Source organism: Oryza glaberrima, chromosome 1 (assembly GCF_000147395.1).
Source record: "Oryza glaberrima chromosome 1, OglaRS2, whole genome shotgun sequence".
NCBI lineage: Eukaryota > Viridiplantae > Streptophyta > Magnoliopsida > Poales > Poaceae > Oryza > Oryza glaberrima.
Window position 1 is genome coordinate 37,448,773 of NC_068326.1, and position 26,198 is coordinate 37,474,970.

At 44.1% G+C, this 26,198-nt stretch overlaps 5 protein-coding genes and 2 non-coding genes across 13 annotated transcripts; 3 read left to right on the top strand and 4 right to left on the bottom strand.

The window, feature by feature from the left end:
• Positions 1–31: 31 nt before the first annotated feature.
• On the top strand, positions 32–1,842 carry LOC127778408 (photosynthetic NDH subunit of subcomplex B 5, chloroplastic). Its single transcript, XM_052305007.1, has 5 exons — positions 32–540; positions 706–760; positions 889–957; positions 1,100–1,158; positions 1,261–1,842. Exons 1-5 carry the CDS (start codon positions 259–261, stop codon positions 1,495–1,497), a joined length of 702 nt encoding a protein of 233 aa, XP_052160967.1. The 5' UTR covers positions 32–258; the 3' UTR covers positions 1,498–1,842.
• On the bottom strand, positions 1,835–6,160 carry LOC127778370 (probable serine/threonine-protein kinase PBL7). Of its 6 annotated transcripts, none has more exons than XM_052304973.1 (9): positions 5,907–6,160; positions 5,233–5,450; positions 3,835–4,067; positions 3,566–3,747; positions 3,221–3,347; positions 3,058–3,129; positions 2,734–2,917; positions 2,470–2,584; positions 1,835–2,335 (listed from the first exon to the last, which is right to left on the bottom strand). In XM_052304973.1, exons 3-9 carry the CDS (start codon positions 3,983–3,985, stop codon positions 2,072–2,074), a joined length of 1,095 nt encoding a protein of 364 aa, XP_052160933.1. In that variant the 5' UTR covers positions 3,986–4,067; positions 5,233–5,450; positions 5,907–6,160; the 3' UTR covers positions 1,835–2,071. The 6 variants fall into 6 exon arrangements, with proteins under 6 accessions (XP_052160933.1, XP_052160941.1, XP_052160951.1 ...); XM_052304981.1 differs by lacking the exon at positions 5,907–6,160 and adding an exon at positions 5,599–5,844 and having other exon boundaries at positions 3,835–4,015; XM_052304991.1 differs by lacking the exon at positions 5,907–6,160 and adding an exon at positions 5,599–5,844 and having other exon boundaries at positions 3,221–3,287.
• A 2,673-nt stretch (positions 6,161–8,833) lies between these two features.
• Positions 8,834–8,914, bottom strand: TRNAL-AAG (transfer RNA leucine (anticodon AAG)). Its single transcript has one exon. It is a non-coding gene; the product is annotated as a tRNA-Leu (tRNA).
• A 103-nt stretch (positions 8,915–9,017) lies between these two features.
• On the bottom strand, positions 9,018–12,033 carry LOC127761021 ((+)-neomenthol dehydrogenase-like). The gene is made up of 3 exons (XM_052285232.1): positions 11,628–12,033; positions 10,949–11,143; positions 9,018–10,837 (listed from the first exon to the last, which is right to left on the bottom strand). Exons 1-3 carry the CDS (start codon positions 12,021–12,023, stop codon positions 10,436–10,438), a joined length of 993 nt encoding a protein of 330 aa, XP_052141192.1. The 5' UTR covers positions 12,024–12,033; the 3' UTR covers positions 9,018–10,435.
• Positions 12,034–13,012: 979 nt separating this feature from the next.
• Positions 13,013–13,604, bottom strand: LOC127771606 (anther-specific protein RTS). The gene has a single exon (XM_052297541.1). It carries the CDS (start codon positions 13,518–13,520, stop codon positions 13,245–13,247), a length of 276 nt encoding a protein of 91 aa, XP_052153501.1. The 5' UTR covers positions 13,521–13,604; the 3' UTR covers positions 13,013–13,244.
• A 309-nt stretch (positions 13,605–13,913) lies between these two features.
• Positions 13,914–13,994, top strand: TRNAL-AAG (transfer RNA leucine (anticodon AAG)). The gene has a single exon. It is a non-coding gene; the product is annotated as a tRNA-Leu (tRNA).
• Positions 13,995–22,128: 8,134 nt separating this feature from the next.
• Positions 22,129–25,526, top strand: LOC127764311 (protein BUNDLE SHEATH DEFECTIVE 2, chloroplastic). 2 transcript variants are annotated; one of them, XM_052289176.1, is made up of 5 exons: positions 22,129–22,480; positions 22,614–22,650; positions 22,951–23,034; positions 23,236–23,414; positions 25,300–25,526. In XM_052289176.1, the coding sequence occupies exons 1-4, from the start codon at positions 22,217–22,219 to the stop codon at positions 23,286–23,288; spliced, it is 438 nt and encodes a 145-aa protein (XP_052145136.1). In that variant the 5' UTR covers positions 22,129–22,216; the 3' UTR covers positions 23,289–23,414; positions 25,300–25,526. The 2 variants fall into 2 exon arrangements, with proteins under 2 accessions (XP_052145136.1, XP_052145142.1); XM_052289182.1 differs by having other exon boundaries at positions 25,304–25,526.
• The last annotated feature ends 672 nt before the right edge of the window (positions 25,527–26,198 follow it).

Sequence of the window (26,198 nt, forward strand, 5' to 3'; positions counted from 1 at the left end):
AAATACTAGTTCTATTCATTCACAAGATTATCATGCATATCTGACCTGATTACTGACTGACTAATGAGGTGATGCAGATTTCTTTCCAGGCATGAAGAAAAAGAAAGAAAAGAGGAAAAAAGCAGCGAAAAATCCTGGACGGTACATGCCCCATACCCATTATCCTCTTGTTTTTGTCTCCTTGCAGCAAAGTATAAGTGCAGCAGCAGCTACCAGCTAAGCAAGAAGCGAGCAGCAGAGCTCAGCGTTTGGAGCGAGATGATGAGCAGCAGCAGCAGCTTGGTGTCCGCCATTTCTGCGTCACCGTCTGCCACTGCAAAAGCTCGCCTTCGTCATGACGATGCAGCAACAGCAGCAACAGGAGCAGCAGCAGCAGCAGCAGCAGCGAGGCAGCTAAAGACGGAGCATGGCGGCTGCTGCTGCTGCCGGAGCAGAGGCCGGGCGGTGGTGGCGAGGGCGGGGCCCGGGCCACTGACGGAGATCGAGCCCGACCTGAACGAGGACCCCATTGATAAGTGGCGCACCAACGGCGTCAGCCCGGTCTGTCCTCCTCGCCGTCGCCGGCCACCGTGTTGAGAATTTCATTATTTTTCTCTATTCCAAGCAGTTTCCATGGTTTCTTTGATTCTTTCTTCAGTGATTGCTGCTGCTGTGCTGTGTTGTCTGAAGAAATGGTTTTGACACTGAAAAGAATCTGCTTTGCAGGACGACTTCGAGTATGGAGTGTATGATGGTCATCACACCTATAATGAAACCCAAGGTTCTTTTTCTGGGCTATCTTATCCAGTTATCCATTCCTTGAATCGAAATGCGTAATCATGCTCATGTGTGCTAATTTCTGATTCTTATGTGATATGATGTGGAAAAAAAAATCATTTGACACTGAAGATAAGAAGGGCTTTTGGGAGGATGTCTCTGAGTGGTACCAAGAAGCTGAACCTCCTCAGGGCTTCCAAGGTAGTAACAGCCAAATTCCTTTCTCACTTGGATAAATCAGAGAAAAATCAGATTCTTTCAGATAAATCAGAGAAAAAAAATCAGATCTTTCTTCTCTTAAGACAAGCTTGCTCAATTTGCACTGATGGGCCATCTCTTGCAGCACTGATCTCCTGGTTGTTTCCTCCTGCAATCATCCTTGGCATGGCCTTCAATGTTCCGGTAACATATTGAGCAGTAGTTCCAGCCTACTGACATGTATCACATTTCACAATCTGTCTTGGCTCTTGAGCTCTCTGAATATGTGTCTACTTCTGCCACTAGGGGGAGTACCTCTACATCGGCGCAGCAGTGTTCGTCGTCGTGTTCTGCGTTATCGAGATGGACAAACCGGACAAGCCACACAACTTTGAGCCGGAGATCTACATGATGGAGAGATCGGCTCGCGACAAGCTCATCGCCGACTACAACAGCATGGACATCTGGGACTTCAACGAGAAGTACGGCGAGCTCTGGGACTTCACCGTCGACAGAAGAGATGAGATTGTGAAATCGTCTTAGATATGGTATTCAGAAATGGGGGGGTCACATTTGTTAGATGCAGCTGCAGAAACAGTTCAGAAAATCAGAACCACTCCAAAGAAAAGCAGGGTGGCAAAGCTGCAAGATGAGTCTCTTCAAAATAAAGAACTTTGAGATGAAATGATGTGTGTATGGATCATCTCATCTACTGTAAGGCCTGCTTTCTATGTCTCTGACAGTCTCAACTCTGAAGTTCTCAGCCAGGTACAAAAGGAGACTGAAAATTCTGTCATGTGTATTTTGTTTTCCCCCCAATGTAATGGAGAAAATCCTGTGAATGACATCACTAATTCAATAGATATATATAGTAGTATAATGGAATAACTTTGGCATCAGCCTCCAATATTATCAATATGTAAAAGAAAAGGAAATATCATTCTTTTCTTGTACAGGAAAAGGAATAAAGGGAACCTCACAGCTGTTCCTTTTTTGTACACTTGAGTTACAGCTGAATCACTATGAAGACCAAAGAAAAGAGAGAGAGAAATAATAAATGGAAAGGGAATTGCTAGTCTATAACTCTGATGATGAGAGGAAACTAGCTAGTTCTTCTTCAACCTGATGTTGTGAAGAGCTGACTACCTAGAGTCACAGTTGGTGTGCTTTCTGGCATGATTGTGGTCATCCTCATCTCTTGCTCGCGAATTCGGTTTATCTCCGCCTCCACCAAGTTCATCGATGGGCGATGCTCGCTCGTCGGGTTCACGCACCACGATGTCAACCGCAGAAATTCTCTCATGCCTTCTGAGGTATAGGCACTGGCCATTCTGTTATCTGCAATTGCAGAGATATCACTTGATTGTTGGAAGTTCTGCACCTGCGTATCAGCAAAACTGCAAATTTAGTACGGATTTTACAACGGTCGACAGATTATTACAAGAACAGGGAAAGCCTCTAACAAATGAGGAATTGGGTGTGTCAGCTGCAAACTTTGGAAGTGTTGGAATTTACCCATCGAATGATGTTTTGATCAGACAGAGCCCTCTTGCCACTGAGCAACTCCACAAGGAAGACACCAAAACTGTATACATCACTTTGAATGGAAAAATTTATGGATTCCCTCATTCTGTCATGAAAAAAAGAAGTTTCACTCTACTCAATCACCGGTTGCTGATAAAAAATTGGTACTTTTGCAAGAACCACATACAAAGCAATAAAGCAGATAGTTCTGTACTATCCACTGAACATAATTTCTAAGAAAAACTTATGACTTACCTGGGATCAAGGAAAGGATCGTAAGATGTTCTCGATGAAGGGCCTACACCGCCTAATCGATCTAGCAGGGCACGGATGCCGGCATCTGCAACTTTGGGTATGAGATCCTCATCCACAAGGACGTTGGCCGTTTTGAAGTTCATATGGACCGTGGGAGGTGTCAGAGAATGCAGGTGATTTAGGCCTGAATAAAAGGAAGATCATTATGCTGCTGCAAAAATGAGCAGCTAATACTATCTTTCATCATGGATGGATGTTAATTTCTTGATTATGATTTTCGCCAGGATAAGAAAGTTTAGAGCTGGTGTAAATGAAGAGACTGACCTTTAGCAGCTCCATGAGCAATGGAAAGTCTCTGCTTGAATTCTAGCTTTACACCTGGAGCATGGCTGCTACCTGTGGGACACCAAAAAAAAAATGATATTAGCACCTATGATGCTCTTGTTGAACACGGTAACAGTGTTAGGAAAACACAATGAAAAATCACCATGTAAATGCGTAGAAACGCTGCCATTGGGAACATACTCGTAAACAAGCATCTGCATTCCATTCTCCTGGCAGTACCCCAAAAGGTTTACAAGGTTACGATGACGGATCGACGATAGATAATTAACCTTCAGACAAAAGGACAATTCATGAGTAAATGGTTACTGTCTTGCAAGTTCTTTTTTCTAAAATATTTTGAATTATGTGGAGAAAAAATGGTTTGACTTTTTTTAGTGGAAAAGGAAAGCAGTTTTATTTCTTTCCTCTTGCATGCTTACACCACTATATCAATTTAGAACCAATGGCTACTTTAGAGAATCTGTGGATAAGGAGAAAATTTTGGCACCTCATGAATAAATTCATGGCTAGGAGGAGAATGTCGCTTTTTAATGGCTACAATTGTGCCATCCTGGAGTAAACCCTTGTAAACCTCTCCAAACATTCCATGTCCAATAAGATTCACATTGCTGAAGTTCCTTGTAGCTGAACTTAGCTCCTCCAGAGTCATACATCTTGCTCCCTGCAGCTCTGGTATATATATAGAATGCTGTTTGTCAAGTTAGAAACAGAATCATTGAAATTCAGAGCCTCTTGAGATGATATTTTAAGCGGTACCTGGTTGAGCTGGACCGGATGAACTACTTTCCGAAGAGTCTGAAGCTCTTCTGCGGTGCCGGAGGAAAAGTACTATAAGAAATATGGCGGCGCCTACTAATGCCAAGAATCCTGCAGCACCTGCTAGAGATGCTGCAAGAATTGCTGACATCTAGTATGAAATCCCCTTCTTCAGAATGGACTGTCAATGTTTGTAGTGATAGTGATGAAGTTTGTAATGGTAGACATATAACCTAAAGAGAAGTACATTCTTTGAGATCATAAGAACAATAATTCAGACATTGCTGAACCAAAAGTGCAACCTTACACAATAAACTAAATAATCTTAGAACACTAACAAAAAAAATGCACCATGTATGGATGGATGGATGGATGGATCGATCAAGTGATTTACTTCAATGATAATATGTTTGACCCCAAAATTCTGGACTGATTGTCAGCACATGACATATTTATTTAATGTTCTAATGGAGGGTGGGATAAAATTATGCATGGCTGATATGGTTGCCTTCATCAATTCTTTGGTTCATCAGACATGTTTAATTCTTGTAGGTTTTTAGCAGCAGTTGTAAATTAGGAAAGTGCAAGACAATGCTGACATCAGTAGTATGAACCAAGCCATCATTACTACATAAGCCCAAAGAAGGACAACTGTTATATCAAATGGAACAACGCGGGTTTGTCGGACATTCGGAGTTAATATTGCGCAATAAAATAATTGCCTTTGGCTTTTTTTTTCATGCCAATCCCTTTAATTGAAATTTTCTGCGCCATAAATATGTTTGAAGAAACCATCTCTACACTACTAAATTCTCATGCTACACAAGCACAAGGAATCTCACAAATTCAAAGGTCTGTACTAAATTAGGGGGGGGGGGGGGGACAAAATGACTATATGCGAAAACAAATTATTGGCTTCAGCATTGTATAAAAATAGAGATCCTCTTCTACTAAATTAAGGAAATACTAGTATGAATGAGCTGCACGTCTCTCTTGGACAGTTGGGTCATGAGCCTTTTCAAGCTGTAGGCATAGGAGTTGGCTTCATTATGTGTAAGAAGCAAGTTATAAAAATCTACCATTTTTTTTTATTCAACAATGTGGCATTGTATTTCTGGTTATGAAATCATAGCAAACACGATGTTGGAATCTGATAAGGAGTCCCAATTTGTGAAAATGGTTAGCATAAAGAATAATGAATATGCAGGGTGATCCATAGCCATGATCAATGCATGAATGCAGATAATCTGATACCATCAAATCGTTCACACTTGATCTCCAAAATAAACAGCAATTCTACCTAATCTCGGATCATGAAAAAAAAACAGAGAATGCAAAGATGCAAACTTTAACAAAATTCCCACAAATTTGTGACTGTTCAGACCCAAGAACACGTACCTGAAGATTGGACGGGTATTTTGGCGTCATTTCCATCCAAGCACAACGGCAGCATCAAATGCAGAATCCATGATGCAGACAACCAACTTGTTCTTATCAGTTCTTGAATTCGCCTTCTTAATCTCTCTCTCTCTCCCCTCAATCTCTTCCTCTTTCACAACCACTTGCTCCAATCATATCAAAGGAAGCAGAAGCAACACCTACTTGGTTCAGGAGAACTACAAAGAAAGGAATCAAAATCAAATCTAATCAATCAAGAAAAGAAAGAACCAGGCAAATTGAGGCACAAACATTTCTTGACATGCAGAAGCTATCAAGAATCCATGAACAAAGAAGGAGAAAGGAGGCAAGAAAGCAGCAAGAGACCTCCTCTCCTCCTGTTCTTCAGGTGGGTCTACCTCTGTACTGTCAATTGTCCGAGAGTGAGGAGGAGAGAGTTGGGGAGAGAGAGGGAGGCAAAGGGGGAAAGCCAACACCAGCAAGAGAGAGTGTGTGTGTATATATATATACAAAATGTTGAGCTGTAGGCATCAGGAGTCAAGCAAAAATGTGCTTAAAAATGTGAGCATTGCTGATGCTGTTGCAGGTAAAAAACAATCTGAAATCGGCTTTATGTTAAGCCTTTGCATTCTGTATCATGAGAGATGAACTAGCATATATTGATATATACGAACCTGACTTGGATGTATGGATGGATGGATCTCCCAATGATTGATTTTGCCAAAGGCGACAATTCGTCGAGATGGCGACACCTGCGCCGACGCATGCAGCAGCGAATTTCTTTGATTCTTCTCTCCGTATTTGTCTACTCTTTTCACCTACATTCTTATCATCAAATTTGTTATTGGACAAGATATATATTACTCCTATGAATCTCTCTCTCTCCCAATTGCTCTTTTCACACTATTCTATTGTACCAATCTGAAAAAAAAAAGAAGGAAATTTGGAGAAAGAAGCGGTTGAGATGGAAAAGAAGCAGCCGAGCCAATGATTGCTGGGAAAGAGCCCAACATGATGTGAGCTTAACAAGCTGGAAGACAGACAGACAGGTGCTGCTCATCAGATAAAAGAAAGAGACCTACCTACCTCTCTCTCTCTCTGAACTATTATCCCTTCTGAACATTTCTGTATTCTGGTCACATCAGCAGATTACTTGACTCTAATCCCAGATTAGAGAGTTAAAAACTTTGTTTGGAAGAACTAATCACCATGCATCCCTTACACCGTTTACTGCTACTAGTAAAGATTCATATTTACTAAATCTTTGATGGATTTGACAGTGTTCACATGCAGGGATCACATTTTCCTGCTGCTAGTGTAGCATCTACTGCTGGCAAAATTGTTTGCTTCTAATTCCGTATCTCTCACTGTTGGACTATCTCATGCTGCTGCCTGCTAGCTTTCGCATGGACCATGCCTCAAGTAAGATGACAAAGAAAGTCAGTTACCAAATTGCCTAATTGCATGATTCATACAGCTCACTAGCTCCTCAGATCATTTGATAGCTCTTCAAAGAACTACCACTAATCTTCAATGCTAATTATTTGAGAGAAATAAATAGCATATCTTAATTAGCAAGTAGTAGGACAGTGCGGTGACGTTGTTCCTGCTGAAAAAGGCAGCTCTCTTACCAGAATGACACACCAGCATCTCCTCCATTTCTCTTTCACCTTTGTTTTTTTCCCTTTTCTTTATCATGATTGTTCTTAAAGAAACAAGCCCTTTTGTTTGATTCTTTCATCTTTCTTTTTTGCTTCTGAACAATGACATGTAGGAGTATCCCCGCAAAAAAAAATAAGACATGTAGGAGTATGAACAAATGTGCACATCTAGCTTCGAGGTCTCTTCTATGGTGGTTGGTCAGTTGTTGCTGGCGTTTCTTTGGATTGATCAGGACTTGGATTTCTTGATTTCTTCATGCTTGGATTAGGCTCATCAGGGAGAAGTTATCTGCAATTCTGCATCGATCGAACAGCAGCAGCAGCAGCTTGGAGTTAGCGTGCAGTGGTCAGTGGTGCAAGTGCAGCACAGCTGGTGAGTGTAGCTTACAGCTATCCTCTACTACTGCTGCTAGTGACTCATGGTGTGAGCAAAGCACAGAGGAGGCTAGTGACACGTCAGCCGTTTGCAATTTCTTTTTTTTTTCATTTTGAAGAGAATAATACTAAATGTTTTTGGAGAGATGAGCCGTTTGCATAGAGAGAGAAACAATTCATGCACTTATTGCATGCCTACATTTTGCAGGTCTCAGTAGTGTACGTCACTCATGTCTATCGTTCTATCCCCAACATGCATTCTGCTGTCAGTCATCCTCGTTTCTACTCCCTCCATTCTAAATTACACCACTGATAGTATTCAAATTTTATTCTAAAATATAGCTATTTTATAAAGTAGTAGCAAAGGTGTTTACTATCATAAAATGTCTAAAATCCTTGAATCTGAATAATCACACCCACCTCTTACCAACTAGGACAATTCATGAAGGGCAATCTACTACCTCTGTATCAGAATAAATTCAAAATCTGAATATAATAGGTCTATATTTATATATAAAAGTAAACTTATTCTGAAATGAAAGGAGGAGTTATATTTTAGAACGAAGTAAGCAAATCAAAAGGTCCTCTCCACATTCAGAAGACTGAATTTTAGTTAATGACGGTGAGGACAGTCATACCTGGCATCCATGCAAAAGGAGATATGATATGACTTGATCATAACAATGACAGCTAAAAGGCATGACTTTTATCATGTCCTATAATAATCTGATGGTTGCTGCTGATTGATGGCTTATTATGTTCATCGTTGATTCTACTTTCTAACAGACAGGTAGTATTCTTCTTCTAGCCAAACCATTGCAGAGGCTCTCTACACCTTGGTGACAAGGTACTTAAATTGAAAACCAAAAGCTTCTAGTTAAGGACGAACTGAGACTCATGGCTGGGCCCACTAGAACAATTAAAGGTGTGGAGTGTGAGCACACTGCAGCACAGGACACAGCCGAGAGCACAGCTCATCCATCATTTCATCGAATATATTTTTTAGCATATCGAAAATATTATATACGATTCTAAAGATTGAAGATCAACCTGTAATTTCTGTTTGAGTTAGTAAAAAAATACTCCCTCCGTTTCTAAATATTTAACAACGTTGACTTTTTTTTAAACATGTTTGACCATTTATCTTATTAAAAATTAAGTAATTATTAATTCTTTTCATATTATTTGATTCATTGTTAAATATACTTTCATATATACATATAGTTTTATATATTTCACATATTTTTTTAATAAAACGAACGGTCAAACATGTGCTAAAAAGTCAACGATGTCAAATATTTAAAAACGGAGGGAGTATTATATACTGACAGTGTACCAAGAATATGAAACTAATGGAATCGTGAGGCAAATTAATATTTTTGCCCTGACAATAATAGGACTTTATAGAACGATCATTATGATCACTACTGGTCGATCGATATTTTGAATAGTGTTAAGATGAAGATCGATATAACAAGAATATTGATCACTATGTTTTGAGTAAATTCTGAAGATAATAAACGAATATAGACTTATGAAAGCAAGAAATAAAAAAAAATAATAAATGTTGAGAGTGGGATTTGAACCCACGCCCTTTCGGACCAGAACCTTAATCTGGCGCCTTAGACCAACTCGGCCATCTCAACTGGTTGCCCTGTTATCCAAACAATTTTATAAGTAGGTATAATAACTAAGACTGTTATTTCTACGATGATTTGTATAAGTATTATTATGCGTTATATATAGAAATAACAAAGTTTTATCAGAAATTAGCATATGCACGTACGCTGGTTTGCCCAGGTCGATTATAAAGAGTTACCTGGCTATGCATTTTTCTGCTAATTGATGTACACATCTCGCTGACTAAGCATTGCATGCCGTGGACCATTTAAAATACTGCTGAGACACAGCATCGAGATTGATGGTGAAACACTAATCCTTTTTCTGGAACAAGAAGCTAGATACAGCCTAATCTATGTACCAAACGGCCTAGCGAAAAGCCATACAGCAAATGTACTAATCCTGGGCCAGAAAAGGAAGAAATGTGAACAGCTCAAACAGAAGCTAGCACCAACTCCAGCTTACATCGATCAACTAACCAAAACGTACAATCTCAAAGCTACTCCATGCATGAACAAGTCCAACTGCAGCTCCTATCAGAGGATGCAAATGCAAATGCAACAATGTAGTATGGTTCAGGAAGACAGAGGCAAACGCATGTGAAGGGAGCAGTGAAATTACAAAACAAGACGAATTTGGCTCATCCTCTCTAGAAACCGATGGCGCCCACAGAGGCATGGTGCATTTAACACCAGCTAGGCAACATCATGCTGTCTTGTTTCATGGCCTTTTCTCCAGAATTTTCAGACCTGACAGATTGAATGTGCTATGCAGCCATATGGCAAGTGTTCATCTCCAACTGTAGAGGATAAGATTATTTGACCGATTGAGGACTGACTCTGGCATCTTCAACATGCTTACAACCTTCTCCCAAAATGTCCAAATAATCCATTTATACTCTACTTGATGCGCCGAAATCACAGCTGTAAACTTCTATTCATTCAGTCTGCAATGGTACTTACTGGTACATCAATGCTGCATAGTGAAGACCAAGAATTTGCAAAGCAATCACAACACGATCGGCTTGATAGTGGAGTTGCCAGAAATCCAGCCTAGATCTTTGATAGGACGTGCAGTTCAATACAGGTCATCCTTTTGGTACAACAAGGAACCTGCCAGCTCGCCATGCTTCCCAATTGCCATCCCAGTGGTCCTGGTGAACATTCCACTTTTTCAGCCACTTCATTCATGACCGAGAGACAGTTGGTATGATCTCATAAATTAGGAAAATTAGAGATCATGGGCCTTCCATTAATGTGGTATGTCAATGATCTTGACAACCTGCAGCCAACATCTGGTTTGCTTTTAAACAGTTATCACTCGCCTTCATAGATTAGCATAGGCCTGATTAAGTAAATTTCATCAGAACAGTAATTCTGAGAGATGGGTAATTTACTGCCTCCAGTAAATGAGCATATGAAATGCCTTGTAATAGAGCATGTCAGCACGTCTCAAAGTAGAAGTAGTTTATAAACATAAGGCTCTTTTGACATTCTTTTTTTTATTTCTTTTGAGCAATTGACTTTGCTGTTTGAATAGTGATCCCCTCAGAAACTTATCTCACGTCTCTCAGCAAAGAACTTCCCGATTGTAGCTTGCTCCTGGGGTACTAGGGCGAGCCATACTCCAGTATCAGCACCTTCTTCAGCTGAAATGTTCCCTTCCCAACCAGTCATGGCAGTCTTTACCCAGCCAGGACAGAAACAGTTAATGTAGATCTTTTGTCCCTCAGGCCTATCCAACAGCCTCCTTGCCAAGAGTCTTGTATAAGCATTAACAGCAAGCTTTGAGATCGAATAGTCAGTGTACATCTGAGGCCACTCATTGCCGGAGGACCAATTATCTTGCTTGGTTTGTTCGAGGAATTTCATGACCATTTCATTAATCAACTCCTCGGATAAGTGATCATCATTTAATAGTCGCTCTCTTAGGCTTGGATCACCGATTCTCTGACAATGTAATGAAACAAAGACGTTAAAGCAGAAAAATTGTGGTATATGCAATTCGAACATATCCAGAAGGTCAAGATGTACCAACAAGAAGCTGTAGAGGGAACTTACATTGCGTCTGCCATTGACTCTACCAAGCCTCGAGCTTACATTCACTATCCGACCACCATGAGGAGAAGTTATCATTAGTGGCATCATGGCTTCAATCATCCGTTTTGTGCCAAAGTAATTTGTCTCAATAACTTGCTCAGCAAATTCAACAGAGTTATCTGCTCCTCTATTGAAGTTTACGCCTGCATTGTTAACCTGTAGTTGGGTTATAAAATTATCTTCAGAAGTTCAGACTATCATCAACCACTAAAAGCACCAATTGCATATCTCCTGTGTGTGGCAGAACAACCTAAATCTATAAAAAAAGACGTGAATATTAGGGAATGACCTAATATCAAATAATTAGAAGGGGTGAGGCTTCGAACCCAGGTCGTCTAGCCCACCACCTTGTGGAGCTAGCCAGAAGACCCCGCGGCTTTTCTCAACCTAAATCTATATAGAACAGAAAAAAAAAGTGCACATCCTCTAACAATTTGTACTGTAAAAATATTCAGAGTTCATTGGAACATAGGCAGTTAAGCACCAATCCTTTTTCAATTAAATTCCTTATCTATTCACAAAAGTCAAACGAATAATCCGATGAGTGTAAAATGGCCGCCCTGAGATTATGCAGACATTGTAAATCGAATTGAGATTATGCCTAGTAGAGAGCAAGCAAAGCAGTTAATCCTGCGCTTACAAGGACATGGACGCCGCCATGGGTGCGCTCCACCCAGGTCGCGAATCCCTCCACCGAGGCGGCGTCCGTCACGTCGAGCTGCCGCCACTCCACGCTCACCCCGGGCTTCCCCGCCGCCGCGCGGATCTGCTCCGCGGCGTCCCTTCCGCGCGCGGCGTCGCGGGAGGTGAGGACGACGTGGAGGCCGTGGGTCGCGAGCTGGCGCGCGGCCTCGTAGCCGATCCCGCGGTTGGCCCCCGTCACCACCGCCACCGCGCGCCCCGGCGGCGGCGGCGGCGGAGCGAGGCCGTCCCACCACCGCTGGTGCGGCTCGTATGGCACGGCGCGGAGGAGCGTGACCTCCCGCCGCCGCTGCTCCCGCCGCTCCCGCGCCGCCTCCTTCCCCTTCTTCCCCATCTCCGCTCCTCCTCCGGCGGCGGCGGCGGCGCCGCGTCGATTGCTTCTTGGAGTTAAACCCATTAGGGCCCATTCTCCTCGGCCTCTCTCGCCAACCGGCCCAGTAAGGCCCAACTAGGAGTACTGGGCTTCTTCAGGATGGGCCTACGTCAACTACGACATGCGTGGCCTTATTTTTTCGCTTATACTTATCAGCCAAAATTTGAAATTTTAACCTTAAATTTAGAGCAGATTTTGAGGTGTTTTCATGGAAGTTTATTTTTCAGCCTTTGCTTTTAGATCGCTAAAAACACGTATGTAAAGTTTTATTCACAAATTACTTTTCGTTTACAAATATGCCGAGCGAAACGATGACCCCGGCGGTCTCTTTTTGCTAATTCGCATTTCTTTATTTATTTCTTTCCTTTTTTTTAAGAACAACATCCATTATACAACAATACTCCATCCGTTTCGTATTATAAGTCTCTTTGACTTTTTACTAGTTAAAATTTGACCAAGTTTATAGAAAAATTCAACAACGTTTAAGAAACGGATTAGTTTAATGAAAACGAACATTTAATATATTTTGATAACCTTGGTCAAACTAAAAAAGTTTAACTAAAAAATCAAAATCTACTTATAATATGAAAGAGAGGGAGTTTTTTTTTAAGGGAAACAGAGGGAGTATATGACATGGTTGAATTTTGTATATAGCGATTACCTATTCATCTCATTCTGAAAAACTACGTAAGTACTATTTATTTTTATTATAGATTGTTGTTTTTATCATCAAAGATACTTTGATCGTGACTTATATTTGTGTATATTTGCATAAGTTTTGAATAAGAGAAATGGTCAAATGTTATACGAAAACCAACAACATTATATATTTAAAAATAGAGGGAAAGGGCAAGAGTAGACTAGTTGAAACTCCAACGATGCATACAATTAATCACATAATATCAATATCACACGTTATTAAAGCATGAAAGCCCCACATGATGGAGAGATTACAGGTAACATGGTCGTATTTGTATATCAGTTCATGGCTGCATGCGGATTCATTTCAATGCAGTACAGGCATGGCACAGAGAGAGCCATGAGTTCTTACATTTCCTCTTTTCATAATCCACTAATCGCATTCGCATGGCAGTATTTCATTAGTCAAGCGAGTCCACATGTGGCATACGTAGGTGCGATTTATTATTAATTAGCGCGGTTAATTACTTCATTAGTACTTAATCAGAGCGAGGTGGAGCAGCCGGTGGCGCAGGACAAGACGTCGCTGGTGCAGCCGATGACGCAGAACGGCATCGCCGTCGCGGCGGCGGCGGCGCCGCCGCCGCCGCCGTAGCAGCCGAGCAAGCAGGAGGTCACCTTGCTACCGCACCCGGACACGCACTTCGTCAGCCCCGCCGCCACCCGGACCGCGCCGTCATCGGTGGGCGGCTCGGCGGCCATGGCCGCCGCCGCCGCCGCCAGCACGAGCACCGCCGCGGCGGCACCAACTCTCACCATTGCTGTCTCTGCAAGCTCACGCGCCGTGATTTTCTTTTTAATTTCTTTCTTTTTCTATCGAGCTGATGATGATGATGCAGAGTTGAGCTGGGGTTTGGTCTGCATTTTATACGCGACGGATGCAGAGTTGGGGGGTGCAAGATTTCAGGAGAGATGCGTGAAGTGTCGTTTGAGTGTTGGGAGTTTTGTGCCCTAGTGTCACAAGCAAGGAAGCAAAATATGTGTGTGAGGCGTCGTGAGCAACTGAAACCAGCCGTGGCGTCCAAATTGGAACAATTTGAAATGCAAACTGTACTAACAAATTCAAATTAGTTTAACTAAACTACTGAGGCATCAAGTCTTGGTTATTATTATATGATTTCTTATAACTTTGTTCGGATGACAGAGCCAAAAGTTGAGATGGCCGAGTTGGTCTAAGGCGCCAGATTAAGGTTCTGGTCCGAAAGGGCGTGGGTTCAAATCCCACTCTCAACATTTATTCTTTTTTTTTTCAGTTTTATTTATTATGCATTTTGACAGGTTTTTTTTTTCAGTTTTATGCGTTGACATGTTAACAGTCCAAGTTTGTTCGCATCTCTTTTGTGCTGCTACGTGTGTCAGTCTCTGAATATGTTAGATTCAGAATTTTGTTCGTTCAAAAAGTTAGATTCAGAATGTTGCAGTCTGCAGAAAGTTACTCCATCCAAAACCCAACTAATCCAGCTCAAGTATACATATCTGGGACTCCTGCCGACAGATCTAAAGTAGTGAAAAAAGTAAAGTTTTTCGTCACCTCATTGCACCACGTCATCAATTTAATAATGACCGTTGGATGCACAATGAATTCAACACCAGCCATCAGATGTGAAGTAGTAAAGTTGAGTGAAAAAAAAATCTAGACCATGGTAGAATGCTCCAGTGGCCAACGGTCCATGGTCCAGCCGAGACGTCGCGAATAGGAGAAGCCGTCGTGCTGTATAAAAAAGAAGAATCACCGAGCAGGTGAAAAGGTCCGAAAAAGAAAAAGAAAAAAATCCATCGTTGCCTCCGCCGCCTGCCCATCTCCTCGCTTCCATCGCCACCTCCCCATTGCCGTCACCTCCTCCACCTCCACTTCCACCCTCCTCCTCCACCGCGCCCACTCGCCCCCTCCATATCCACGTCGCTGGCGCAAGTTCCTCATCCGCCTCTACCTGCCACCACTTCCTCCTCCTCTTCCCCTCTACCAATGCCGCCTCTGTCTCCACTACCTCGTCCCCGTCCTCCACCCACAGATCGGTCTAGCCACCGAATCCCGCTGCGGCAGGAGGCCGCCCGGCCCGCTCGCCGCCATGAAATGGGGCGCTAGCTTCTACCACATCTCCGAGGAGACGCACCGCCTCGCCGGTGAGCTCTAGGGCATATAGCAAACTAGAGATGTTCCTGTTGATTGCCAAAAAGCTGAGTGAATTACACGATCTTGATTCCTTGATATAACTGGACCCAAGAAGCTAGAAGCTGAGGTACGCTGGTTCGTTGATTCTTTGTCTCCATCAATGACGAGAGTTGTCAAAGATCCTCTTCCGAAATAACCAGATATGTGATTTTATTCGCAATTGATTCAGTAGCTTTTCAATCCATACATATATTCTGAAATTAGGCAAACATTAGCTACGGTACCAAATCATTGTCTCTGCATTTTCTTTTACATTTCCTCACAGCTACCTTGCTCAAATTGTTCATATGTTTAACCACACCTATTGGATGTCTCATGATACTCATAATATAACCAAGGAAAGCTCAGATAAAATATCATGTAATTTTGTCATTGCAGTTGCAACAAATTTTGAAGTTGTTCAGATTAAAACAGTTAATTTTTAGCTAGGTTCATTTGGTTTCATATCAGCAGTAATCTCAAACATCAGTCAAAATACTCTGATGGTACCATGGCTGCAATATGCTGATCAAAAATGGTTGTTTCCCCTGTCACTGAATTCTATCTGATGACTACATGACCTGCATGCCAACCTTCAGAATTTCTGAGCATAAATACTCCGCCTTTCTAAATAGTTGGAATGTGCATAGTTAAATGCTTCATTCACAATATGGGTTTTTAATCATTATATAAAAAATGTTTTTTTCATTGATGGGTGTCTTAAGGACAGTCCTAATAGAAGTCAAGTATAATCCAATTCATCTCAGATTATATATGACATATTAATGTTCTAAATCTTAACTACTTTCGGCTTTATCTCCTTCAAAAGGGAAGATGATGAGCTCTGTGCTATGCATATACTTCCTCTGTCCCAAAATAAGTGCAGTTTTATTCACGTTTAACGTTTGACCATTCGTCTTATTTGAAAATTTTTTATGATTGGTATTTTTATTGCTATTAGATGATAAAACATGAATAGTACTTTATGTGTGACTAAATATTTTTAAATTTTTTTACAAATTTTTTAAATAAGACGGATGGTCAAACGTTGGGCACGGATATCCACGACTACACTTATTTTGGGACGGAGGTAGTATAATATAATATGAACTTGATATAACACTGGTACAGGATGGTCTGAATCTACAAGTCATGATAAGGCTTTGAAGAACTTCCTAGCTAAAGGAATAAGTGTTACAGTAATATTTTCCTATTATTATTTTCCTAAATTAGTAAAAGATGATTTATAGTCATTGTTATATTTACTTAAACAGTACTCCCCCCGTCTCATATTATAAGACTTTCTAGCATTGCCCACATTCATATATATGTCAATGAATCTAGACATATATAGGTATTTAAATTCATTGACATCTATATGAATATGGGCAATGCTAGAAAGTCTTATAATATGAAACAAAGGAAGCAGCATATTGGCTACAAGCAGCACAAATATGTTTTCCCATGTGAATAGATAGATGGGATATAGGATTGTTTTGAGTTTATGTTGAACATGGAATTGTACATTACAACATCAATTGTGTAATAAAATTTTGAACGTAAAGTTGAGGCCATATGCTTATCAAGTTAGGTAATCCATCAATGACGCTTAATGATCAAAATTCAAAACAAACCAACCTATTATAACATTTTCAGCATAAGAGTTTTCTTATATAGGGGGTTTAAAATGGGTATCCAAAGTCACGCAACGCCCGACTAGATGGCTAGTACATGTTACCCGACTACCTACGAAAATTCAGAAGCATTATATGCAGTACTTGGAAGCTGAACCTGGGTGCGTCTCTACAACTACAAGATTCACAAGTTGTGCCCCTTGGCCGATGTGAGCGATGGCGAAGTCCGGAGAGCGAGGAGAGAGAAGCAAGAGACAGCCTTGACGGACTTGCAATTCCAGCTCAAGGCTAATTCGGAATGGACCTATGCTTCCTAAATTAACCACTATTCTTCGATCTGAACACAAATTAACTGAATTTTATATCAGATCGGTGTTGATTCATAGAATTGAATGGAGCCATCATAATAAGCGAAACGGCAAATTTACAAACGAAAAATAATTTGTAAATATTACTTTTATATACATGTTCTTAGCAATCTAAAAGCAAAAGCTGAAAAATAAACTTTGATGAAAAAACCTCAAAATCAGCTTTAAATTTACGGTTGAAAATTCAAATTTTGATTGATAAACATAAGTATAAGTGAAAAGATGAGGCCTGAAGTATGTTTGACCTTTCGTCGAATTCGTTGAATAAATTAAGGGGGTGCATGCGAAATTGAACAAAACCGATCCACTATAGCCCCAAAACGGATCGCGCTCCTCTGACGTAAAGTCAGAGGGACGTGGGTCATTGACGTGTAGGCCCAACCTTTGTGGGTCCCACATGTCAGTGACAAAGTCCCTCTAACGTAAGTTAGAGGAGACTCATCCCCCCCAAACCGTCAGGTACAAAAAATTCAACATTTGGAGGTGGGCCCAAAATTATTCTTGATGGGCCTATTTTATATCCATCCCAATTTTCTTCTTCAACCTCAACGCACTGAACTTATACTAGGCGTCCGTCGGTGTCATGCAAATGGCGCCACAGTTTCCGATCGATATAGACACAAGGCTCACATCGCACACATCTGGATCTGGCAAAAGTAATTATACTCCTGTAATTGAATTTGCAATCTATAATCAATTGCTAACAACATTTCACTAATCGTAATTAAATTACACTAATTAGTACTAGTAGGTTAGCTCAGCAGATGTCGATGCAGCCGAGGTACTCGTTTTCGCAGCCGCCGCACGGGCCGCCGCGCCGCGACAACGTGGCCGCGCACCGGGACGCCGCCTCGGCCTCGCACGCCTGCATCTCGCCGACGCACCTGCTCACGCACTGGTCCGCCTCGCCGCCGCCGGCGCCGCCCGTCGACGCCGGCGCCGCCACAACCCTGTCGCCGCTCGCCGCCGCCGGCAGCATGGTCGCTGCAATCACCAACAGCGCCGCAGCTATGCCAACCTTGCCTGCGGCCATTAATTTCCCAATGATGATCTCTGATATTTAGCTGAAAACGAGTATAATTAGCGCACCACAACAACTGTGTCATGATATAATTTAAGCTGGCAATGTTAGCAAGTTAGGTCGCTGTTTGGAGGAGATTAACTTGACGAGTTTATCAGGATTGGATTTGACCACCGCTCGGCAGCGGGAACTACCTGATTCTCACCAGTAATTTGGGAGGTTACTCACGCAAACAAGTTACAGCATGACGGCCTATGCACATCACGTTTACGATTTTCACAAACTAAGGCTGTGTTTAGTTTTTAAAATTAGGGAGAAGTTTAGGGAAAGTTGGTAGTTTGAAAAAAAATTAAGAGTTTAAGTGAGTAGAAAAGTTTTAGATGTGATATGATGTGATGTGATGGAAAGTTAGAAGTTTGGGAAATTATGGTGTGAACTAAACAGGACCTAAGGCCATGTTTGACATGGATTGATTCGTAGTTTGTATGTTAAAATCATAGTGGTTTAAAATTTTAAATTTCATATGAAATGTAAATATTATTAACATAATCATAAATATAGATCCACATATTTGTGGAGCTAGGAATATCCAGCTCTAAGAAATATTAGATCCAGGGTTGTGCCAAAGAGGGCATAAATACTCCTAACCACTATTTGCAAGCTAATTTCTTTTAGAGGAATTATCAAATTTTCTAGCATACAGTCCATCGTACATCTCCACTCTTTTTTTTTCGGTTGACATACGGGTAGGGATGGAAACGTTTTGAAAAAGCGAAAAGTCCATTTTACACCCTTGAACTCTTATGCTTGTCTAAAATACACCCCCAAACTACAAAACCGGGTATATTACACCCTTGAACTGTCAATACCGGACACTTAACCCCCCGGGTTGTTTTTACCATGGTTTTTGCCACGTCGGATGCCACGTCAACCCTCACCACGTCAGCACACAAGGTAATAGGGGCCAAGCCCATACTCTGTTCGTTCTTCTCTCCCTCCCATGTTCGTTCTTCTCTTCCTCACGACCGCTGGCGGCGGCGGCGACGACGGCTCCCTGTTCCTCACGTGGCTGCCACTAGCTCGCGACCGGCTGCGCCGTTGAGTCTCCTCCGCGCGAGGGGCCAGTGCGGCTCCCTCCTCCACCCGCGCCGCCTCCGCTTCTCTGTTGCGCCAGTAGCAGCCGCAAAGCCCGAGGCCGTCGGTAAGCCTCCAGGCCCCGCTCCTCCTTCCCCTTGCGTGCATGGTGCTGAACCGCTGATATGTGCGATGATATTTGCAGGGACGACCGGGGAGGCAGCTGCGGCGCCGGTGGAAGAGCTCGCGAAATCTCTGCAGGGGGTGGAGTTGTTCGATCTGAGAGGAAAGGCGGTGCCCGTTGTTGATCTGTGGAAGGACAGGAATTTTTTATCGTGCTTTGGAAGATTGATTGTGTTTGAGACGATTGATGATGGTTGTTTGCATGTGTGTGCTTTGCCGTAAGAGGGCCGATCTTCTTGAGGCTAAGCAGGATAGTTTAGTGGCCGATTCCTCTGTGCAAATTTCGAGGAACAAAGTATATACATCAAATGCTCAAAAGTGATGCATTCTTTTCAACTCTCTTTTTTTTTTCAATCTACCAGGTTCCATTTACAAAAACATAAAATGTTTTCATTTTCAACCTTTGCAGCACCGCCGCCCTCGCAGCAGCTTCGCGCCGCCGCCAGCGATCGTGAGGAAGAGAAGAACGATCAAGGAGGGAGAGAAGAACGAACAGAGTATGGGATTGGCCCATATTACCTTGTGTACTGACGTGGCAAAAACCACGGTAAAAACAGCCCGGGGGGTTAATTGTCCGGTATTGACAGTTTAAGGGTGTATTATACCCGGTTTTATAGTTCGGGGGTGTATTTTAGACAAGCATAAGAGTTCGAGGGTGTAAAATGGACTTTTCCCTTTGAAAAATGCTCAAACTATCCACAATTTTCCCCTTAGAAATGAAACCGGAGCAGTAAAGCCGAAAACGATAACCAGTACTACTGAAACACTGAGAAATAATTTTTTAAAAAATAATTATCGGAATAAATCCTCGGAAAAGAATGTCTCACAACGAAAAACAAGCCACAATCATGTTTACATTGTTGATTTAACATAGTAATTCAAAGAAATGACAACTAATTCAAATACTTTGTAATGAGATTACGACGATATCATAATATCAATACCGATAATACAAAACCGAGCGTTGCTCAACCGGATAAGTTCTTTATGGTATAACCTGTCCACCCTGAATTAAGTCTGAATATCCAGAGAAATGATAACTAATTTAAATACTTTTATAATGAGATTATGATGATATCATCAACATTGACAATATAAAGTGAGTGTAAATTAACTGATTAGTGCTTTGTTTGGAGTAGCTTAAAATTCTGAGAAGCAAGTGGTGAGAATGTTAAGAAGCTGGAAAACCCAACTTTTAGCTTCTGGTTCATTTTCTTGATTCTACAACTACAAGTGAAAATTTAAACTTTTTAAGAGAGCTTCTAGCAGCTGTAATTTTAGGAGAATCTTCAACTGCTAGAACCTCCCGTGAACATGACAGTTTCTTGTGGTGGAATCAGCACAAATTTTGACAATTTGACCATTTTGCAAAAACTAAATATACAAATGAATCGTGGCCAAAACTTATTTAAAAAATGACCCTTTTGTTCAGCGTCAAATAGCGTGGCGCTGGATTTAGACACCTCAGCACCAAATAGCGTGGCGCTGAATGCACGCTGGCACGCCGACTCAGACTCCCATCCACGGTGGCACGGCATTCAACGCTGTCGGAGAATGAACTCCTTCACCAGGGAACCGTGAGGCCCCCCTTTGTAAGTTCGGCCGGGGGCAGCGGGTGAGATTCAAGGATTTGGTGAGCGAAACCGTGTGTGATCTTGATCTCGGAGGCCCCTCCAGGACGATGAGACAAAAGAGGTTTATACAGGTTCGGGCCGCTATGAAGCGTAATACCCTACTCCTGTGTGTATGATTCTTCTGTGCTTAGAAAGTCCCTGAATCCCTGGTATGCAAGCTAGGGTTAGACAAGCTTTGGCTCAGGGATCCTCAGTCCGATCCCCCTTCCTCACTAGGCATGGTTCTCCTTTTATACTCTAAGGGGATACCACATGTGCTGCGAGTGCTACCTAGGGAGAAGGGAAAATATTCTCTATATTAATTACATATCTTGTGCCTTAGCCCAGAAGCTATCTACACGTCGGTTGCTGCGCGGGGCCCATCAAATCATGCAGGGCGCCCTTGTCATTCGCCATTTAATGAATGAGGACTTCCGAGTTCTCGTTCACACCAGAAAACGGGAACCCGGGTCAGTTCAGAGTGGTTGGATCAGCTCTGACCGAGGTAAGAGGCTGTGAAGCCCCTCATCATTATGATGGGACGGGACGGAGCACGCCGCTTGCCGCCTGACACACTGACAGGGCGGGGGTACACAGTCGCCGTCCCATCGGTCATTCAACCGGTCACAGACCGGTCAGATGCGCAGCACGCCGTATTAAATGCGGCATGGCGCGGTTGCATAGACCGCTTTAAATGCAGTTAGGTGGGCGTTAGGCGTGCCAACCTAACCCTGTACACGTGGGCTGATATGTGGTGGGGGTCGGAGCAGCTCGACCCCAAGCAAGGGCGGCCTCCTCCCACTAGCTTGGAGGGGGTAGCCGTCGCGCCACCCCACGTGGGTTTGGGGGCGGCCCAACCCCAAGCTGGGAGGGGAAGCCACGTGGGTTTGAGGGCGGCCTCCTCCCTCTAGCTGGGAGGGGGCTCCAACCCGGGCTTGATCCCCCCTCGCGGGGAGCCACGTGGGTTTGGGGGCGGCCCGACCCCAAGCTGGGAGGGGGCAGCCGCCACAACACCCTGGGCTCGACCCCCCTCGGGGAGAGCCACGTGGGTTTAAGGGCGGCCTCCTCCCTCTAGACGTGATACCCCCGGCCCATATCACCGACAAAAGCCAATTGACGTGGCATTGATGTGTCTAAGTTCAGCGCCATGTGATTTGGCGCTGAATAAAAAGGTTATTTTTAAATAAGTTTTGACCACAGTTCATTCGTATAATTAGTTTTTGCAAATAGTTAAAATGTCAAAATTTGGATGGAATCAGCTCACCCGGAGTAGTACTGTGCAGTAATTTCCTGGAAACGAGAGCCTTTCTGCGAAAAAAAAAAAAAAAAACCCAAATCGATAACGCTATCCCGTCGTCTCCCCCGATCGATCACTCTTCTCGCTCGCTCAGCCGCAGCCACTCCACTCCCATGGCGTCCCTCCTCTGCCCTGCCGCCGCCGCCTCCTACTCCTCCCTACTCTCCTCCTACTTCCCCTCCAGGCGGCGGCCCCAGCCCAGCGCCCCACTGGCGTCTCCCGCCCCGTCGTCTCCTCCCCGCCCTCGCTCCGTCGCCGCGGCCGCCGCCTACGGTTACGGCGGCGACGTGCTGATGAGGCCCTTCGACACGCAGACGCTCCTCATCTCCGCCGCCGTCGTCTCCGCCGTCTCCCTCTCCCTCGTCCTCGGCCTCAAGGTTGTCGCCCGCTCGCTCGCGCTGTCTGCTCTGAATTTTCTCTCTCTATATATATATATACTATATCGTTAGCCAAACCATGTGCTTTGCTGCAATTTTTCTTTTTCTTTTCGTGTTTGTTTGTTTGTTTCAGGGTGATCCGGTGCCGTGCGAAAGGTGCGCCGGGAATGGTATATCTCATTTACAAATTCTCCTTGTTATTTTCATCGTCTTTGTTCTGATCTTCTCATGATAATTTTCTGAAACTGTCACAACATGGCAAGAACATGAATACTGGGTCTGAACTTGTGGGAATGCCATTCGAAGTTCGTTATAATTAAAGAAATTAGTCAATATATGAGCATGCATGTTTCACTTATTGACATGAATGTTCATTCATCAGTCATCACATACACCAAGTATTTTGCACAATTCAGAAGCGTCTTGTGCATGCATAGTTTGCTGATGGTTCTTCTATTTTGGTACCTTAGGAGGCACAAAGTGTGTCTTTTGCAACGACGGCAAGATGAAGGTTGAAAATGGAGTAGTCGAGTGCCGTGTATGCAAAGGAGCAGGTTATCTTCTTCATTTCATGATCCTTGGTTTATGAATGCATAGCCGCATCCTCTTTATTCTAAAAATCTACAAGTTTGAGGATTAATTATTTTGCCCTGCATATCCTAGCTTAGGACTGATACAAATTTGCAAACCGTATACGAAGTTATGTATGAAATGTGCATGCCCTCTGTCCTCTCTTGACTGCGTTTTTCATGCAGGGTTAATACTATGCAAGAAGTGTTCAGGTTCTGGTTACTCTAGGCGCTTGTAGCCAGTGCCACTGAACATTTCTTTCCTTTTTGTTAACTATGGACGACAGGGTGATAGCTTGCATCTGATTATCTGAAACAAGCTTTGTACAGATGAATGGAGAAATCTTCTATGTCTCGAGTTTTAGGTACGGTTAATTTTTCAGTCCTATTTGTATTTTATATATTTCTTCTGCTATTACATGTACAACATAGCTCACAAGGCTGACTATGCCCAAACATACCAACAAAGTTTTTTTTTTTGAACGACTCGCACGGGACGATGCGAAGTTCTATTGATAGAGCAGGAAAAAATTACAAGATTACAACCCTGGAGGGTCATAACCAAGAGAAAGAAAAAAATATACCACCACCCACACACCGGCAGCGCCAACACACACGACCAGGAGAAGGTTAGCACCGGACCGGCCGCCGCTAAGCGTGACCGGCCGCCGCTAGACCAACAAAGGAACACAGACGAGATCGCCCTACAGCAACGGGGTGCCAAAATGATGTCTTCAAGAAGAGAAGCGACGGAAGACCGCCGCCGCCGTCCATCAGGGCTCAAAGGAGCCAAGACTGGGCTTTCGCCTGGCAATCACCCTTGAGGGGTGAGACAGCACGACAACGCCCTTAGGAGGGGGAATTCATCGTTGTCGGTCCGGCCAAGGCCGGGCTGGGTTTTCACCCGCCGCTCACCACCTGCGAATCTACGGCTGATGTACCGATGCTCCACCACCACTCAAACTCTGCCAACATGTGGAGCCCTTGCACCGACGCCCCCGCCGGCCAGCCTTTGTGCGCCGAAGACCGCGCCACACCCACCGGCAGCTCCACCACGCACCGAGGTCGCCTCTTCCACCGCCGGCCGCGCCTCTTGCGCCAAGACGGCCTCCTCCACCGGACGCGCCTCTCACGCCAATCCGGCCTCCCTCCATCGGCTGCGCCTCTCGCGCCAAGCCGGCCTCCATCTCCGCCGCCCGCGCCTCTCATGCCGAGCCGGCCTCCGCTGCCATTGACTACGCCACTCTGCGTCCAGCCGGTCTCCGACCCCTCCTCCAAACGATGCTGCGCCGGCCGATGCAGCCGTCTGCCACGCCCTCAGCAAGTCGTCCGAGGCCGCCATGCCTCCTCCCACCACCGTCACGGTCACCACCTCACCGTCGCCGCCGTCACCTCACACCCAACTCCTTCCCCGCCTCCACTGCCGCATCCTTCGACGTCGCCACCGTCTCCTCAGTCACGGCCGAGTCGGCCGCCGTCGCCGATGCCGCTGTCACCAACCACCGATGCCAGCAGTCGTCGTCGCAAACCGCCGGCACCGCCAACGCAACCGCCCCAACGCCGTCACCGAGCTCTCCGCTGCCGTCGCGATCGCCACCGGGGCAAAACCATCTCCAGCACCTGGATCTGGTCGCCGATGCCAGCCTCACCGCCAGATCCGGCCTCCGTCTCCAGCCTCGCCGCCACCTCCATCCTTGCCGCCATCTCCAACCCCGCCGCTGACGCCCCCAGCAAGAGAAGCAGCACGCCACCAGCACGCACGCCATCCCTGTCGCCGTCGCCCTCTCCCCCGCCACCGTCGTCGCCTTCCCCGGCGCCAGACGCCACCAACTGCCGCCGCCACCCCGCCACCTTCAATCCCCGCCGCCACCACCACCAAATGTTGCCGCCACCTCACACCGACCCGCCACCAGATCCGGCCGCGGCGGCCCAGATCTGGGCGGTCTTCGCCGTCCCGCGCGCGGCCCCCCACCGCAACGGGAGAGGGAGACGAAGACGAGGGTGAAGCCCCGCCGCCGCCGTCCTTGCGGCCACGCGGCTTTGCCGTCGGCTGCTCGGGTGGCGGCGAGGCGGTGGAGGGAGGAGGGGGGAGGAGCGGGTGACGCCGGCGGTTTCCGCCTCCCGTGTCGCCTTTGGGGGAGGACGACGCGGGGGCATTTCTCGTAATATTCTTGTTCCATACGACAAAGTTTTAGTGCTGCAATTCTGTGTTTACATAATCAGTTGCTAATCAACAACATTTCGCTGTAGGTAGCTCAGGACTTCAACAGACGTCGATGCAGCCGGGGTACGCCGCCGGCAGCATGGTCACCGCGATGACCGGCGCTATGAACAACAGAGCTACAGCTATACTGACCTTACCGGCGGTCATTTCCAATCACAAATGTTTAGATATTAGCTCAAAACTACATTCCATCACAAAATACAGGACATTTTTGATCTTAGGAAATATCAACATTTTTGTTCTTAACTGATAACTATATATGTTTAGTGTTTCGTGTGTTACACTATTAGATTTGTATTTGGCAATACTTTTGTATTTTGTATTATGTTAATCTTATAGTTGTTGGTATTATGTTATCAAAGAGATTAATGGTCAAAGTATAATGTTGGAGATCACGTTAAAGCTTATACGCCTTTCTCCATCTCAAGATATAAGGTGTACTTGCTTTCTGCGTGGTTTTCAACATTATGGTTTGACCATTAATTTCTTTCATAATATATTTGTCAAATAACTATGAAACTAACATTGTGCAAAAAGTAATATGGAATATGAATTTAATGATATTACATGCCTGACATTAAACATATATACCGTCAATTTAATTATCAGTTAAAAGTTGATTTTTTCTTAAATTATGAGCTCTTGTATTTTGTGACAGTCGGAGTATGAATAATTGTATAAAGACAACGAGCGGGGTGCTAATATAATTGTTTAAATTAAATTGTCAAATGCAGGGTTTTAAATCTCCCGCTATAGCTACTGCTATCTCCCACTATAGCTGTTTAACAAGGGTTCTAGCTATTTGCTCTCATGTACAATTTAGCCGCTATAGCTCCATTTAGCCTGCTATAGCTGCCGCTATAACTGTTTGAGAAGCTAACCGCTAAATGCCTTAACCCGCTATTTAAAACATTGGTCAAATGTG